The sequence below is a fragment of the Bufo gargarizans genome, chromosome 3 (assembly GCF_014858855.1).
Source record: "Bufo gargarizans isolate SCDJY-AF-19 chromosome 3, ASM1485885v1, whole genome shotgun sequence".
Lineage (NCBI taxonomy): Eukaryota > Metazoa > Chordata > Amphibia > Anura > Bufonidae > Bufo > Bufo gargarizans.
The window spans coordinates 259749948-259765031 of record NC_058082.1 but is presented as its reverse complement, the minus strand read 5'-3'; the positions used below and the strand labels follow the sequence as shown (position 1 = coordinate 259765031).

General features: G+C 46.0%; 1 protein-coding gene across 1 annotated transcript; it reads left to right on the top strand.

Moving 5' to 3' along the window:
* The first annotated feature begins 3632 nt into the window (after positions 1 to 3632).
* LOC122931120 (complement C1q binding protein) lies at positions 3633 to 11926 on the top strand. The gene is made up of 6 exons (XM_044285071.1): positions 3633 to 3931; positions 4619 to 4769; positions 6123 to 6210; positions 9024 to 9119; positions 9983 to 10108; positions 11346 to 11926. The coding sequence occupies exons 1-6, from the start codon at positions 3715 to 3717 to the stop codon at positions 11490 to 11492; spliced, it is 825 nt and encodes a 274-aa protein (XP_044141006.1). The 5' UTR covers positions 3633 to 3714; the 3' UTR covers positions 11493 to 11926.
* Positions 11927 to 15084: the final 3158 nt, after the last annotated feature.

Genomic DNA, 15084 nt, shown 5'->3' with positions numbered 1-15084 from the left:
GACTGGCTTCTTGTAATTACACCGCTCGCCGCTGTGATGTCAACAGCAAGCAGGTAAACAATGTAGGGAAGGCAGCGCTAGTACGAAAGCGGCCCTCTCTTCAAACAGCTGACCGCCGGCGCTTTGGGTCCCTGCTATGATATTGATTACCTATCCTGAGTAAAATATCTCAAAAAACCTCTTTAATGTGCCCTGACCGAAGCAATAATAGACATATGCAATACTTTGTCATTAATAATAAATCTGATGGAAAGTTGAAGTCCTTTCCTGTTAATTACTCCACTTTTCAAAAGTGCCAAGTTGGGCAGATTGGCCTTAGACGCTATAGAGTAATTTCCCATGTGGCTGATAGCCATGGGGCTGTACAAGCCCTTCTCATGGCCACTGGCTGGGTACATAAGGATCTGATGCTTTCAGCAATAATTTAATGCTAGGTGCATCAGCTACTAATGAACCTGGCCTACAGCCGCTCCACTGAATTTAACTGTATGGCGATCCTCAGGACATGATACAGTTAGGCCCCTTGCTGTCACGGCTGAGGATGGGGAAAACCCTCAGCCGTGTGATGCCAGATGATGTAGTGGCTACTCGGCCATTAGAACAGGATAGGGAGCAGGTCACCTCCTCAAGCATCCTTAACCTGACCCTAACCCTGGGTTCACACCTGAGCGTTTTACAGCGCGTTCAAACGCGCTGTAAAACGCTTAAGACATGAAAACCAATGCTTCCCTATGGGAAGGGTTCACACCTGGGTGTTTTACAGCGCGTACGAACGCGCTGTAAAACGCCCGACGCTCAAACAAGTACTTGAGCTTCTTTGGGGCGTTTTGACGCGCGTTTGTGGCCATAGGACACTGCAGTCAATGACACAAACGCGCGTCAAACGCGCGTTTACTATTACAAAAAACGCGCATAAAAACGCGCGACAAAAACGCGCGTAAAACGCGCGTTTGAGGAACGCTCAGGTGTGAACCCAGGGTAACTCCTGCCTGCATGGGCCGACCTTTAAGGTAGGAGGACCCATGCGCAGGAACCTCAGAGCCCTGACTTACCCTCCGCAGATCCCTGAGCTAGGAGCTGGGTAAGACGACCTACTCCTCCAAAGTACGGAGGAGCAGGAGTCTCCATGGCCAAGCTGCTGGGACAAGTGGAACACAAACAGCTTTACGGGTATGGCAGGCGAACTAGTAGTTCCACCAACCTGCCACAGCCTTGCTGACTGGATCCCTGCGCAAACAGGAATCCAGAACCGTAAGCTGCACCAAAACACATAGGAAGGTCCCAACAGAACATAGCATACAACATCAACACACAGCAAGACATAAACATAAGGACAATATCTTTATGACCACAGGGGTGGCTCTCACTGGCAGGTAATATGCACAGGAGGCTGCTCCAGCCAAGCATGACTGAAGCAACCTACTGAGCCATGCCAAACACCAAGGCTATATAGGCCAAGAAACCACACCCCACAGTCAGACACACCCAGTGACATCACACACACACGGGGAAGGGAATTAACCCTTCCAGCACCACAGAAGGGAAACACACATAAAGGGGAAGTGACCAAACTAAGATCACACTGTGGCTGTTGCCGCAGGCAACGACATGGGTGGCAGCCGTCCTGGGAGACAGCCCGAAGGCCGGGACACTGCCACCACATGTACAACATACCAAACGTTGCCACGGGCAGCCACAGAGAAAGGAAGATGTCAAAGTGCACACCAGACAACACAAAGTGCACACCAGACATACATAAGTGCCTACACACACGCACACAACTCCAAGGGAACCGCACACATAGCTGTTGTCCGCGGCAACCGCACTTGAGGCAAACAACATCAAACCTCAAGCTGCGGTTTAAACAACTACCCAAACCGTGGGCAACTGTATGCGGCTCCCAAGGAGTCACGGCCATTTCGGTGGCCGTGACACTTGCAGATGAGCATTCCTCCCGCAGTAAGTCCGCAACGCAGCTCCCGGCCTGAACTCCCAGCGCTGCCGGGGGTCACATAGCATTATATCGGCATAATGCTCCCAGTGTTATCTAATACATCCCAGAACTGTAAGGGTTACATAGCATCATAAATCAATATAATGCTATGTGAATCCCGTCAGTGCTGGTAGGTCAGGCTGGGTGCTGCGATGTGGACTGCGGGAGTCGCTGCGGGAGGAACGCTCATCTGGAAGGGGCCTTAGGGTTGCCACCTTTCCCAACAAAAAATACCTGCTAAGTTACAGGGGCGTGGCTTAACACAGGGTGTTAAGTTGCTATGTCATAATGTGGCTCCTAGAATTAATAATGCCTCCATTAGTGCCACCCCAGAATTAATAGTGCCCCCATTAGCGCCCCCTAGAATTAATAATGCCCCATTAGAGCCCCCCAGTATTAATAATGCCCCTTTAGCGCCCCCGTATTAATAATGCTCCTTTAGCGCCCCCCAGTATTAATAATGCCCCATTAGTGCCTTCAGTAATAGTAATGCCCCTTTAGCGCCCCCAGTATTAATAATGCCCCATTAGTGCCTTCAGTAATAGTAATGCCTCCCTTGGTGCTCCCCAGAATTAATAATGCTCACATTAGTGCCCCCAATAATAGTAATGTCTCTGTTGGTGGCCCCATATTAATGCCCCCGAGAATTAAGAGCTCCCATTAGCGCCCCCTAGTATTACAAATGCCCCCCAGAATTACTAATACCCCCATTAGTGCTCCCCAATATTTATAATGCCCCATTAGTGCCCCCCAATATTTATAATTACCCCCTTTTCTGCTTGTGCAAAAAAAAAACAAAAAAAACTCAGCTCATCCTTTGATCATGCCGCTGGAAGCTCATGACATGACTTACGCTCTAGCGTGATGACTTTTCGTAGGTCCTGCTTCTTCCAGTCAATACTATGAAATGTCATCACCCTGGAGCACAGGTCCTGACTCAAATTCATGAGGTTAGTTTTTTTTCTTAATAAAAGTGGGGGCTGGGGCGGAAGTTAAAGGCTGCACTAATGACAGAGCTCATTAGTAACAGTCCGTATAGGAAAATACCGGCAATTAGGACCACCGGCAGGGACATAAAATTTCAGCTTTGGCCGGTGAGTTACCGGCTGTATGACAACCCTAGATACAGTTGAATACTGTGGTGAGGGCAGCAGTATTTTCTGCTGCACTGTGATATTTCGCTCTGCAGGGGTGGTACATTGTACTATACTATGGTAATGCTGTCCTGCCTACTCCTGTTTCCAGCCTCCTGGCAATACATAACTCGCCTACATCATGGCCACTTTAGGTTCCCATTCCGGCCCTGGTGTCCGGCAGATAATAAATAAAATAAAAAAACATACATTTTAGGACAAAAAATTGTGTGTAGGAACATTTTAAATCAAAAAATAGCGTGTAGAAATTTCCGTCTATTATATTTTTTTTTATATATTCCAGTTTGGTTACGACAGAACCAGAACAAAATCCCCTGTAATCTGACAGGTTTACGCGCTACACTAGACCTCCTCCTCCTTCCACGCTTACGCTGTCGCTTAGTACTCTACGCGCTGCCGCTCCTCCTATTTATATAGTCACATGATCAGCGCAGGGCTCTCCTCTCTCTATCCCATTGGCTAAGGAGCTGGTGACGTCAATTCCGGTGACGCGCTTCCTTCTGCAGGGGTGAAAGGTCGGGGGTGTCACGGTGACCTCTTCTTCCACACGTGGGTCGTCGCCGCACCATGTTCTCCTCTCTGTCCCGCTCCCTTCTCACAGCCGCAGCCAGAGTGGTGGTCGCTCGGCCGCTGCCATTGCTGAGCAGTCAGGGTCCTGCCCGAGCTCTCACTCGGTCTTTATGGCTGCATGGCGGGGCCTCCAGCTCTCTGAGGCCAACCTTCCTGAACCCGCACAGGGGATTCCCGGCAGTGTCGTGTGGATGCGGGGGGCTCCATACTGAAGGTGAGTGCCTTCTCTGGTGGGACACTGCATGCTGGAAATGAAGCTGTGTCTTCACTGTTTCTCAGGGTTTCTAATAGTAAATCTCCCTGGTCTGTCATCAGGATAGGTCGCCTATATCGGATCAGTGGGGCTGGGCTGTTTGACTCTGCTGGAAGCTATACTATGGACAGCAGACTGGTCCTGCCATACTGCAGTTTAGCTTCCATTCACTTGAATGGGAGGTGAGGTATCTGAGCGAGGACACTGCACAGTGGATGGAGCCTTCTGCTTCCCCACAGATCGGATGTAGATGGTTTGTCCCGAGGATACACCACCAATACTGAAAACCCCTTTAATTCCCCCGACATGAGCATTGAGCTCTAATAGCTCCAGTCAGTTCAGTGTGGCGGTGTTTAGCATCGGTATTACTGGTGTGATGCTCATTGTATGGACTTGAACGTTGGTCCCTGTAGAATCCACTTGCCTTATACGTGGTGTCATTCTAATCTCACTCTACATGTGTGTTCCTGACATGTACAATCCTCCTGTACGACTACAAACCAGCAAGACCTGCTGAAACCTCGCCCTGTCGTTCAAGTTGTGATGACCTTTGAAGAGAGGTGACTAGTACTAGACGGGGTACAGGCCATCTGATCCTTTCTGTGTTGCTGCTGTTGAGCATATTTTCACACTACATTTGCTTCACAGGTGACAAAGCTTTTGCAGAGTTCCTAAATGATGAAATCAAAGAAGAGAAGAAAATCCAGAAACACAAGAGCCTCCCCAAGATGTCTGGCGGCTGGGATTTAGACGTGCACGGCACAGAAGCTAAGCTGACCAGAAAAGTCTCTGGAGAGAAGTGAGTGTTGGCGCAAATACTGTAGAGATTTATGCTGAATATATACGAAATGACATCAGACCTGTGCGCACTCCCACCCAATAGAAAACCGGTCACCTGTAGGAAACAGCAGACTTCATCTAATTTCCTTATAGTCCTGACATATTTCCCTGGTTATGCAGTGATATCCATCTATTGTACCCATATTTCTGCAGATCTGTCGCCCACAAAAGTTAGATGACTCTATAAGGAGCAGGTCACATAGCTTTTTGTGTAGCCAAATTTTCTGTAATTCTGCACCCAAAAAATTAAAGGGGTTGTCCGGGTTCAGAGCTGAACCCGGACATACCCAGAATTTCACTTAGGCAGCCCCCTGACAACAGCATCGGGGAGAGCAGCCAATGGCAGAAGGGGACGAGCCTCCCTAGCATCGCTGGTGATGCTAGAGGCTCGTCCCCCGCCTGCCATTGGCTGCTCCCCCCCCAAAATGATTACTTGAATGAGGCCTTGATTGCACATTGTTTTTGGGGAGTGACTAACCTTGATTGGAAATCTTGACTAAAGAGTGATACCAGTGATGAGTCTTCACCTTGAGAAATCATATTGGTTTCATCCATATATGTCATGAATATTCCTAATCGGTGAAGTCATTATTAGGCAGCTTTAAAGAGGTTATCCAGAAATTTGATATTGCCTTGTCCTCAGTATTAGATTTGTGGGGATCTGACTCCCAGTGATCAGCTTTTTGAAGAGACAACAGATAGCGGCTGTGCTTGGTATTGCACTTCAATGGGACTGAGCTGTGCCTCGGCCAAGTGACTGATGTACGGTAATGTCACATGGCCTAGAAAGAGGCCAAAGCGCTCAGAGTGCCAGGGCCTCTTCATACAGCTGATTGGCAGGGGGTCTCGGGTGTCAGACCCCTTCTGATCTGATATACGTGACCTATCCCGAGGGTAAGCGATCAATATCAAATTCCCTGATAACCACTTATTTTGGTAATCTACTTGGTAAGGTTTCGTGTGTCGTACATGTGTATGTACTGAGTGATCTCTTTACTGAAACCCCAATAATGGTGATTAATGTGGAGGTGATCAGGTATTATGTAATAACAGTTCTTTAGTGCAGCCTTCTGCGCTTGACCGCAGCTGGAGTGACATATTGAATACGTGGAGCCATCATCTACGTTTCTCTTCTACTTGAACCTCTTGTGTATAATCTGTTGATTTGAGATATTCAGTTAGCAGCTTTAGAGCTGGACAGGAAATGTCAGTATGAAAATAACAAGAAATATGAAGAGCATTTAGAAATATTTGTTATAGGATAGACCTTGTAGTTTGAATAATTGAAAGACCGATTATTTTTTGTTACCAGGATCACAGTGACATTCAATACGAACAACAGCATTCCACCATCCTTCGATGAGGAACCACAGGAGGGGCAGAAGGGGGGCGAGGAGGAGGTATGACACTAGGACCAACTTTCCAATTTAAGTTAATGTTAATGGGGTTGTATCACTTCAGCAAATAGCATTTATTATGTAGAGGAAGTTAATACCAGGCACTTACTAATAGTGTATTGTTTTCCATATTGCTTCCTTTGGTGCCTGGATTAATTGTTTCATCACATTATACACTGCTCGTTTCCATGGTTACGACCACCCTGCAATCCATCAGCACTGGCCGTGCTTGCAGACTATAGAAAAAGGCACCAGCCTAATGTGCACTCCCATGGTCCCAGCCACCAGAGAAGCAGGCACTTTTTCCTATAGTGTGCAAGCACGACCACCACTGATGGATTGCAGGGTGGCCGTAACTATGGAAATGAGAAGTGTATAATGTAATGAATCCAGCCAGCAAAGGAGGCAATATGGGCAATTGCAATACATTAGTAAGTGCCTGGTATTAACGTTCTCTGCTTTATAAATGCCACTTGCTGAAGTGAGACAACCCTTTTAAAGGGGTTGTACCACATATATAGATGTATCTTGCCCAACAAATATCACTGTTATATTATATTATTTTCCCCAGATACCACCAGTTATTAAAGCTACCTTATTCTAAAGTTATTAGCCTACCATTGCACCCTGTGGTGAATATGTTTTTGCTATTAGTTTGCTGTTGGTTATGTCCTGTAATGGAGCCTTGTAATGTAAGACGCACAAGGGCCTTTGGTAAGAACAAGGAGCAGGGGCGTAGCTAGAAATGACTGGGCCCCATAGCAAAAAAAAATTATGGGCCCCCCTCCCGGATCTACCACCCCCACATACCTCTCAGACCTCCCACCCCTTCCAGAGCTCCCACACAAATACCCCTCCAGGACCTCCCACCCGAACATCCCCACACCACTCCTAGACCTCCCACCCTCACACCCATCCTAAATCTCCCACCGCCAGTCCCCAGTTATAATGGTCCAGACATCAAGTGTCCTGCTCCCCCCTCCTGCCTATATAAGGTCCAGACCTCCAGGTTCCTGCTTCCCCCCTACTCCCCATATATATGGGTCCAGACATCCAGGGTCCTGCTGCCCCTATATATTGGTCCAGACCTCCAGGGTCCTGCTCCACCGTCTCCTTAAATATAATGGTCCAGACCTCCAGGGTCCTGCTCCCCCCTTCTTACAATATAATGGTCCAGACCTCCAGGGTCCTGCTCCCCCCTTCTCCTTAAACAGAATGGTCCAGACCTCTATGGTCCGGCTCCCCCGTGCTCATTAAATATAATGGTCCAGACCTCCAGGGTCCTGCTTCCCCCGCCTCCCCAGATATAAGGTTCAACCTCCAGGGTCCTGCCTCATATTGGCCAACCTACAGGGTCCATACCCCCTAAATTAATGGTCCAGACCTACAGGGTCCTGCCTCACCTCTCCCCAGATATAATGGTCCAGACCTCCAGGGTCCTGCTCCCCCTCAATAAATTGGTCCAGACCTACAGGGTCCTGCTCCCCCCTAAATATAATGGTCCAAACCTCCAGGGTCCTGCTTCCCCTCCTCCCCAGATATAATGGTCCAGACCTCGGGGATCCCACTCCCCCCTCCTCCCCAGAGATAATGGTCCAGGACTCCAGAGTAGGTTTTACCAGTCCCAGCCAGAGTCAGCCAGCCCTCACCTCACAGCCACTTGAACGTCTGCGCACCCACACTCCAGCAGCGCTTCCAGGCCCAGCAGCGCGCAGCTTTGCTGTACACACCGCCTCCTCCACTTCCAGCCAGTAGGACTGCGGCCCAGACTGGGAGCGGGACCACTCCCTCTCCTCACTGCAGGTAAGCCTCTCTGCCTCCGGCCGCCCCCTATCACACCGCCCTGCAGATAGCGCTTTCTCTGTCTGTCCTGGAGGGGCCTGCGATGCTATGCCACATGAATAAAAAAATAAAATAAAATCTTTAGCCGGCGGCCTGGGCCCCCAGTGGTGTAGGGCCCCATAGCCATTGCTATGGCTGCTATAGTGATCCCTACGCCCATGACAAGGAGTATGGTTAGTGTCACATGATCTGCTGATGTCAGGACACATCTCACTGCCCTAAGGCATGATGGGACGGCAGACACATGACAAACCAGGAAGTGGGATTCAAACTGGGGAGAAGAGAACTAGCTAGAAAATAGAGCGAATTAACTTTGGAGTGAAAAGCAGTTTATGGCACAACCCCTTTAATGCCTCCTATTCATTAAAAACAAAAAAACATGCTTGTGGTCATTGTTCATTAAAAGTGTGACTGCATTCTATCTTTGCTGCCTACAGACTTAGTTTGTCCATGTTGCTTTTTCAAGCCTTCGTGTTGCCCAGTGGTAACTACACTGCATTTAGGACCGCTGCCTCCATCTTCTAGCTGCAGACTTATATGCTCAGGAACAGACCGCTGTGGATTCTACAGTGGCGGCAGGGTAGCATTTGCATTAGAGGACCTATCGCCGCTCCTGACTTGTAGTAACTACTTGTACATAACACAATTCTGGATCATCTTAAAGGGATTGTCTGGCTGGCAGATGCCCTGTTATTCCTCCTAGAAACTTAAGAATACAACAACTAGGATAAATAACTGGAACGGTACAAACTTATTTCATTGTGGAATGGAAGTATATAAGACAAGTCCTCTACATACATTAAGATGTAGTTCTACAAACACTGACCTGTCAGATATAGAGATGCTGGTGGAGTAGATCTGGATACAGAGATTTAAGCTGGTGACTGTTATAATGACTTTGCATGTGTTTGTACATTTACATATAAGTCTTTGTTTTAAAGCTGTTTATTAATGTAACACTTTTCCTTCTGCAGCCTGATCTTGTTTCCACGCCTAACTTTGTTGTAGAAGTCACAAAACTAGAAGGCAGCCAGACATTGGTGCTGGATTGTCACTATCCGGAGGATGAGGTAATGTGCTGTTTCAGCAGTGTATAATGGGTTCTTGATGGCGATATACTGGGCTTCAGTATCCGTTCTCTTGTGAACCGCCTGCCTGCAGTTCTGTATATCTCATATGAATTAATAAATTATGGTTTCTTACAGAAACAGATATGGTCATGAAATGTGCTCACTATATAGTGTTTTTTTTGTTTTTCAAACCTGAAATGGGATTGGGACCCTGTTTGACAGAACTGCATAGACCAGCAAGCTTAAAGGGGCTGGAGATAAAGGATCTTATCGCCTGTCTACTGGATCGATGACAAACATCTGATCACCAGGAACAACACCGCAGGGACCCCACTATTCACTAGAGCTTTGGTCCAGAGACGCTTAATTCCTCCTCACTGCATGACTTGAGATTGAATTGAGTGGTGGTCACAAATGTCTGTAAGGCTAATGGAAGCGGCCACCTACAGCTCTTAGATGTCTGTCCCAGAGAAATTAATGGAGCAGCAGTGTACAACTATGACTACAGCTCCATTCATACTCTGTCATTTACTGTGGACCTTGGATCTAGTGATCGGTGGGGCCCACAGCGACAATCTGACAATCTTTACTTATACTGTGGACAGGTGACAAATGTCCTTGTATGGGACAACCCATTAATAAAGACTGCAACATTTACAGAAATGAGGCTTGTTATAAGAGCTGTCGGGAATGAATGTAACTGTATTGGGCTAGTTTCACTGACTTTTGTCAAATTTATGACTTTGTCTTGTCAGGCTTTTTATTTTGCCTCGGATTGCCTTTTACAGTTGTATATTTCTTTTTTTTTTTTTACTTTTTATTTTTTTTACTTTTTTTTATTTCTTTTTTTTGCCTTAATAAAGGTTGGACATGGTGAAGAAGAGGAAGAAAGTGATATCTTCACAATTCGAGAAGTTAGCTTCCAGCCCACTGGAGATACAGACTGGAAAGAGAGCAGCTACACACTCAACACAGATTCTCTTGACTGGGTTGGTACAGCCTCTTTTAATGGATCATTTCTATAGTATGAATCACATCAGTAGGTGCACTACAACTTCCCTTTTGGGGCACTTATTTCAAGCATGTGCTCTGTGCAAATTAATATCTTTGGCCGTGAACCCTTTAGACTACAAAGGGTAACCACTATTAAGTGGTGATGAGTGAGAGTTCACATCACTGTTTCATTTTACGTTCTTCTGATCTGTCAGAAGAGGGAAAAAAGCTGATTCTGTGGATCAGTTATGCACATTTGGCATCCGCTCGAGCCGTGCAGTACTTTTTTTTTTTTTTGTCTGTCTAAACTAAAAAAATTCTAAATAAAATAGATGTTAGACGTATGTGGCTCAAACAGATGCCAAATGTGCATAACTGATGCAGTGGATGCTTTGTTTTTGTTCTGACTGTTCAGAAGAGCGGAACATGAAACTGTGATGTGAACTCTCCCTTAGTTGCACCGTGTTACTTCAGATCAGTTTAGAAGGAGCAGCTGCATACCTATAGAAACATAAGTTAAAGTGGGGGTGGGGGGAATTAAGTAAAATTAATTAGCAATGGCTCATAATCTATTTTTGGTATGAAGTGTCACACCATAACCTACCCCTTGCAGCAGAAGGGCCTCAATCAGTGGGCTGTGCAAACCTCACCCTCTGTGTCCATAAGACACATGATGAATGCAGTGATGTGATTCCCCCTTGTCACCACTTTAAGTGCTGTCTCTAGGTTATTTCTCTTCTGCAGATGTGTTGGAACAGTAAATAAGTGTACAGTGCAAGCGCAGAACAGAATCAGTCCAGGCAGGCCGCTCTTTAAGGGTTATCTTTTGTCTAAAGATGTCATTACTGAATAAAAAAAAAAAATTCTGGGAGGTAAATGTTAATGACATATCCTCTGGGTCGGTCATCAATATGAGATTGGTGGGGGTTTGACTCCCAGGACCCCTGCCAATTAGCTGATGGTTGGGGCAGAGGCACTTGTTTGAGTGCTGTGGCCTCTTCCTCTGCATGTAAAATCGTGTCTATTGGTCTCTTGGCCTTCATGCAGCTCTGTCCCATTCAAGTTAATGAAACTGATCTCCGACACCATGTACAGCCACTACATGATGTGTATTATATAAGAATGCTGAATTCTGACTCCACAGATGTGATGCTAAACCCCTCTAACATTTGTTGTTTTAATGCAAAAAAAAAATGGAAATATTTCTAATAGATTTTTCTATCCTCTTTCCAGGCGTTGTATGATCATCTGATGGACTTCTTGGCAGACCGTGGAATCGACAACACATTTGCTGATGAGCTGATAGAACTCAGCACTGCTTTGGAACATCAAGAATATATCCACTTCCTTGAAAATCTCAATAAGTTTGTTAAATGTTAAGTGCAGTGTGATGGGCTTATCTCCATTTTTATTACAAACACCAAACTGTTTAGCTACTATGCTATCCACGTTTTAGCACTTAATTTGGTGTTTGTGGATGTGATTAAGAACTGTATTATGATTGTGGCTTAAATATGGCTACATTTCCATTCATCGGAGAGATGCAAGTGCCCTTTAGAATGCTCAATTTGTTAACATTATTTAATTTTTGTAAATCTGCTCCAGACTATAGACTTCTGTAAATGCGGCCAGGCAGACATCAGTGTTTTACATTTGGGAAGCGGGAAAGGTAAGATCCGTAGTATTAACCCCTGCCTAAACTGATTGTAGAGGAGAAATGTGCTAGATGTAAGAGGAGAGTATTTTTGGACCAGCCTACTTTCAACTCTGTTCCTTTATGTTTTGTACAAACGCCATTAAAAAAACTTACCATATTCCACTGACTGTCTGATAGTCTTTATTTATTTTTATTTTTTTTTCTCCCTGCTTTGGGAAGAAGGAACTAACAGTAAAATGGATCCCATCAACCAACTTGGTAACATTGATTGAAGGTGATAGTGTAGGGATGTAGTGCAGACGTGAAAACCTGTATAAAATAGCTTTAACCACTTCCCGACTTACCCGTTAACTAGAAATTCCCTGGGTGGTCGGGTTTATCTCTAAATCAACGTTCTGGAACTTCCATTCAGAGATTGCAGCTGCACGCTAGTCATGCAACTGCTGTGCTGGGGGCCCACTGTCAGTGACAGCAGAGACCGTTCCTGGATGTCCTTGCCTTCTAGATAGCTATACACAGCGCTGAATGAGCTACCTGAACACGTGAATTATTTGCAGATTCTCGTGGGGAAAAACCACAGTACCTGCAAAGTTTGAGATTAGATGCTGCTTTTTTTTTTCTTTTCGTGTGGAGATCTAGCTGATGGAGGTCTCCCGGAGTCAGTAACTGACTGATCTACTACTGCGAATATTCAACGTCATCTTAGGCTGCCTGCCAGGGACTCGCATAAAAAAATAGATGGGGCCTGCCGAATCCTCAGATCTTCTAACCCATATGGCGCTACACCAAGGGATGTCATTTGCAGAATCCACTTTTACGCAATTAAAGAACAAATCCTGAATAAAGCCTGACAATCCACCTCCCTATCCTACGAAGGGTCCCCAATCATGCTGCTGCAGGACCTGTTGGTCACAGACGAGGATCCCCCCTAGCCCCATTACCCGAGGACTTCCTGCGGATCCTGCCTGGTACTACTATTCTGTTGCCATAATGGCTCCCCTTTTTGCCTTTAGCTTATCTCTGTTTTCCTTGACACCCCTCAGTAGTAGGTGATATCCTTTGGTCAGTTTATTTAGACAGGGAATGTGGCATGTCTGCTCCTCTCTGGTTGTTACTTTTTCCCAATAGATTGAGATACTCCCACTCCCTTTTATTAGCTTTTTTGGTTCCTGTAGACTGTCTCCTTAGACCGTTTGGTCACACTAGATAGCTAACTCATCTTCCTCCTTTTCTCTTTGGTTGCTTTTTATTCCCACCGTCCCCCTGTTTTTTTTTTTTTCTTTCTCTTTTTACCTGCCTATTCTCCCTCCCCTTGTCCCTTCTATTTTTTGCTCACTCTCATATGTCGTCACTTAAGATAGCATCTTTCAATGCGAAAGGTCTCAACATTCCTGATAAAAGAACCCATCTTCACCGCCAGAAGGTACACATTATCTGTTTTCAGGAAACACACTTCAAGGAGGGTGGTGCTCCTGGCATTCGGCACCGGCACTACACAAACTGGCACCAATAAATAAGACTAAGGGCGTTGCGATAGAGATCCATAAATCTTTGCCTCATCAGGTGCTGGGCTGTACTGTCGATGCTGGGGCCAGGTACTTGATTCTCTCGCTATCGATTGGCGGATGAGAGTTCACACTTCTTAATGTTTATGCTCCCAATCAAAATCGGGCCTCCTTCTTCCTAGACTTTGTTGACGAGGACCTGTGCCTAATCCTTGTAATTGGTTGTACTCTATGGGGACCTCAACCTCACTCTAGACCCCACACTTGACAACTCTACTGGGCATGCTTCCCTTCCCTATCTGACCTTTAAAAAAGATAGGAAAGCACTCCTCCAATTACACGACGCGTGGCGTCTTCAACACCCGTCAGACAAAGATTACACTTTATACTCTGCCCCACGCTTTTCTTATAGTCGAATAGACTACATCCTACTACAACAATCAGCTCTCTCGTGGCTGGACTCCACACTAATAGGCAACATCTTGTGGCCGGACCATGTTCCTGTATACTGCTCCCTAAATCTCCCTTTCCTTACTAAAATGAATCTCTCTTCCTTGACTCAGTATGTGCAGCTGACCTTGACAGCACCGTTAAAGACTTTCTCACTGACCACTGCACAGACCTCACACCACACCTCTCCCAACACAATTGGAAGCTCTGAAGTGTGTTCTGCGCGGTGTTCTCATTAAACATGGATTCCGTCTCAAGAAGGAGAAGGCACATTCTCTAAAACTTGCATTACAGAAGGTTGCCCACAAGCAAGCACTCTTTATCAACGCTCCGTGATCTCCAGATTGCATGTCTAGATGCTAAACGCCTCCTGGAGTCATCCTACAAACGCATGATTCAACTATGCCGTAGTAAATTTTATGAATATGGCAACAACAGTGGTCGTATGCTGGCAAGGGCTCTCAGGGAGAAACTGGTTACCTCCCACATCCCCTGCTATCAAAAACCCTGCAGATCCCATGGGCCATACCTCAGCGGATGTTGCCTCTTCCTTTCACTCCTTGTATTCTGATCTTTATAACCTACCTCGCTCTGCCCTAGAGCAACCAGAACAAGGACCCGAACCCCCCTCTCAGCTTACCAAACTGTCAGAACTAGAGTCCACTAGTTTAGAAACTCCATTCATAGAGACTGAACTCCAGACGGTTCTCAAATCCTTACCGGGGGCAGAAGCCCAGGCCCTGCATTTTCATACCACTCTAGTTTGAGAAAGTGAGTACAGTTAACCTGTTGAGCAGATTTATTAAATTAGACTTTATAAGAAGTTGCAAAAAATTGTCCCAATCTTACTCCAGTAAGAGCTCATGCAAGCGTCCGTATGGTATCTGGATCCCGGCAATGTGCATGCTGCCATTTTCTTTTCCCCCTCTCAATAGAAATGTCCTTTGCTTGTCTGCAAAACGGACAAGAATAGAACATGTTCTATGTTTTTTGTAGGGCTGTGGAATGGATGTGCGGATGCAGACAGCACACTCTGTTCTGTCTGTATCTTTTGCTTCCCCACAGAGATGAACGGGTCAGCATTTGATTTGAAAAAAATGTGGCTTGCATGTGGACCACACAAATATGGTTTTGTGCATTAGCCCAAAAGGAGTGGGGTAGAAATTGGACTAACAAGGACCTGTCGCCACAAAATGCAATACAATCCTCAGGCAGTATGTCATAGAGTAGATGGAGCTGAGCAGATTGATTATATAGTTTTGTGGGGAAAGATTCAGTAAATACTTTATATTTCTACTCTTTCTGTCTTCAGTCTTCACTTGGGAGCTGTATAGAGCGATAGTTGTCAGTCACTATAGCT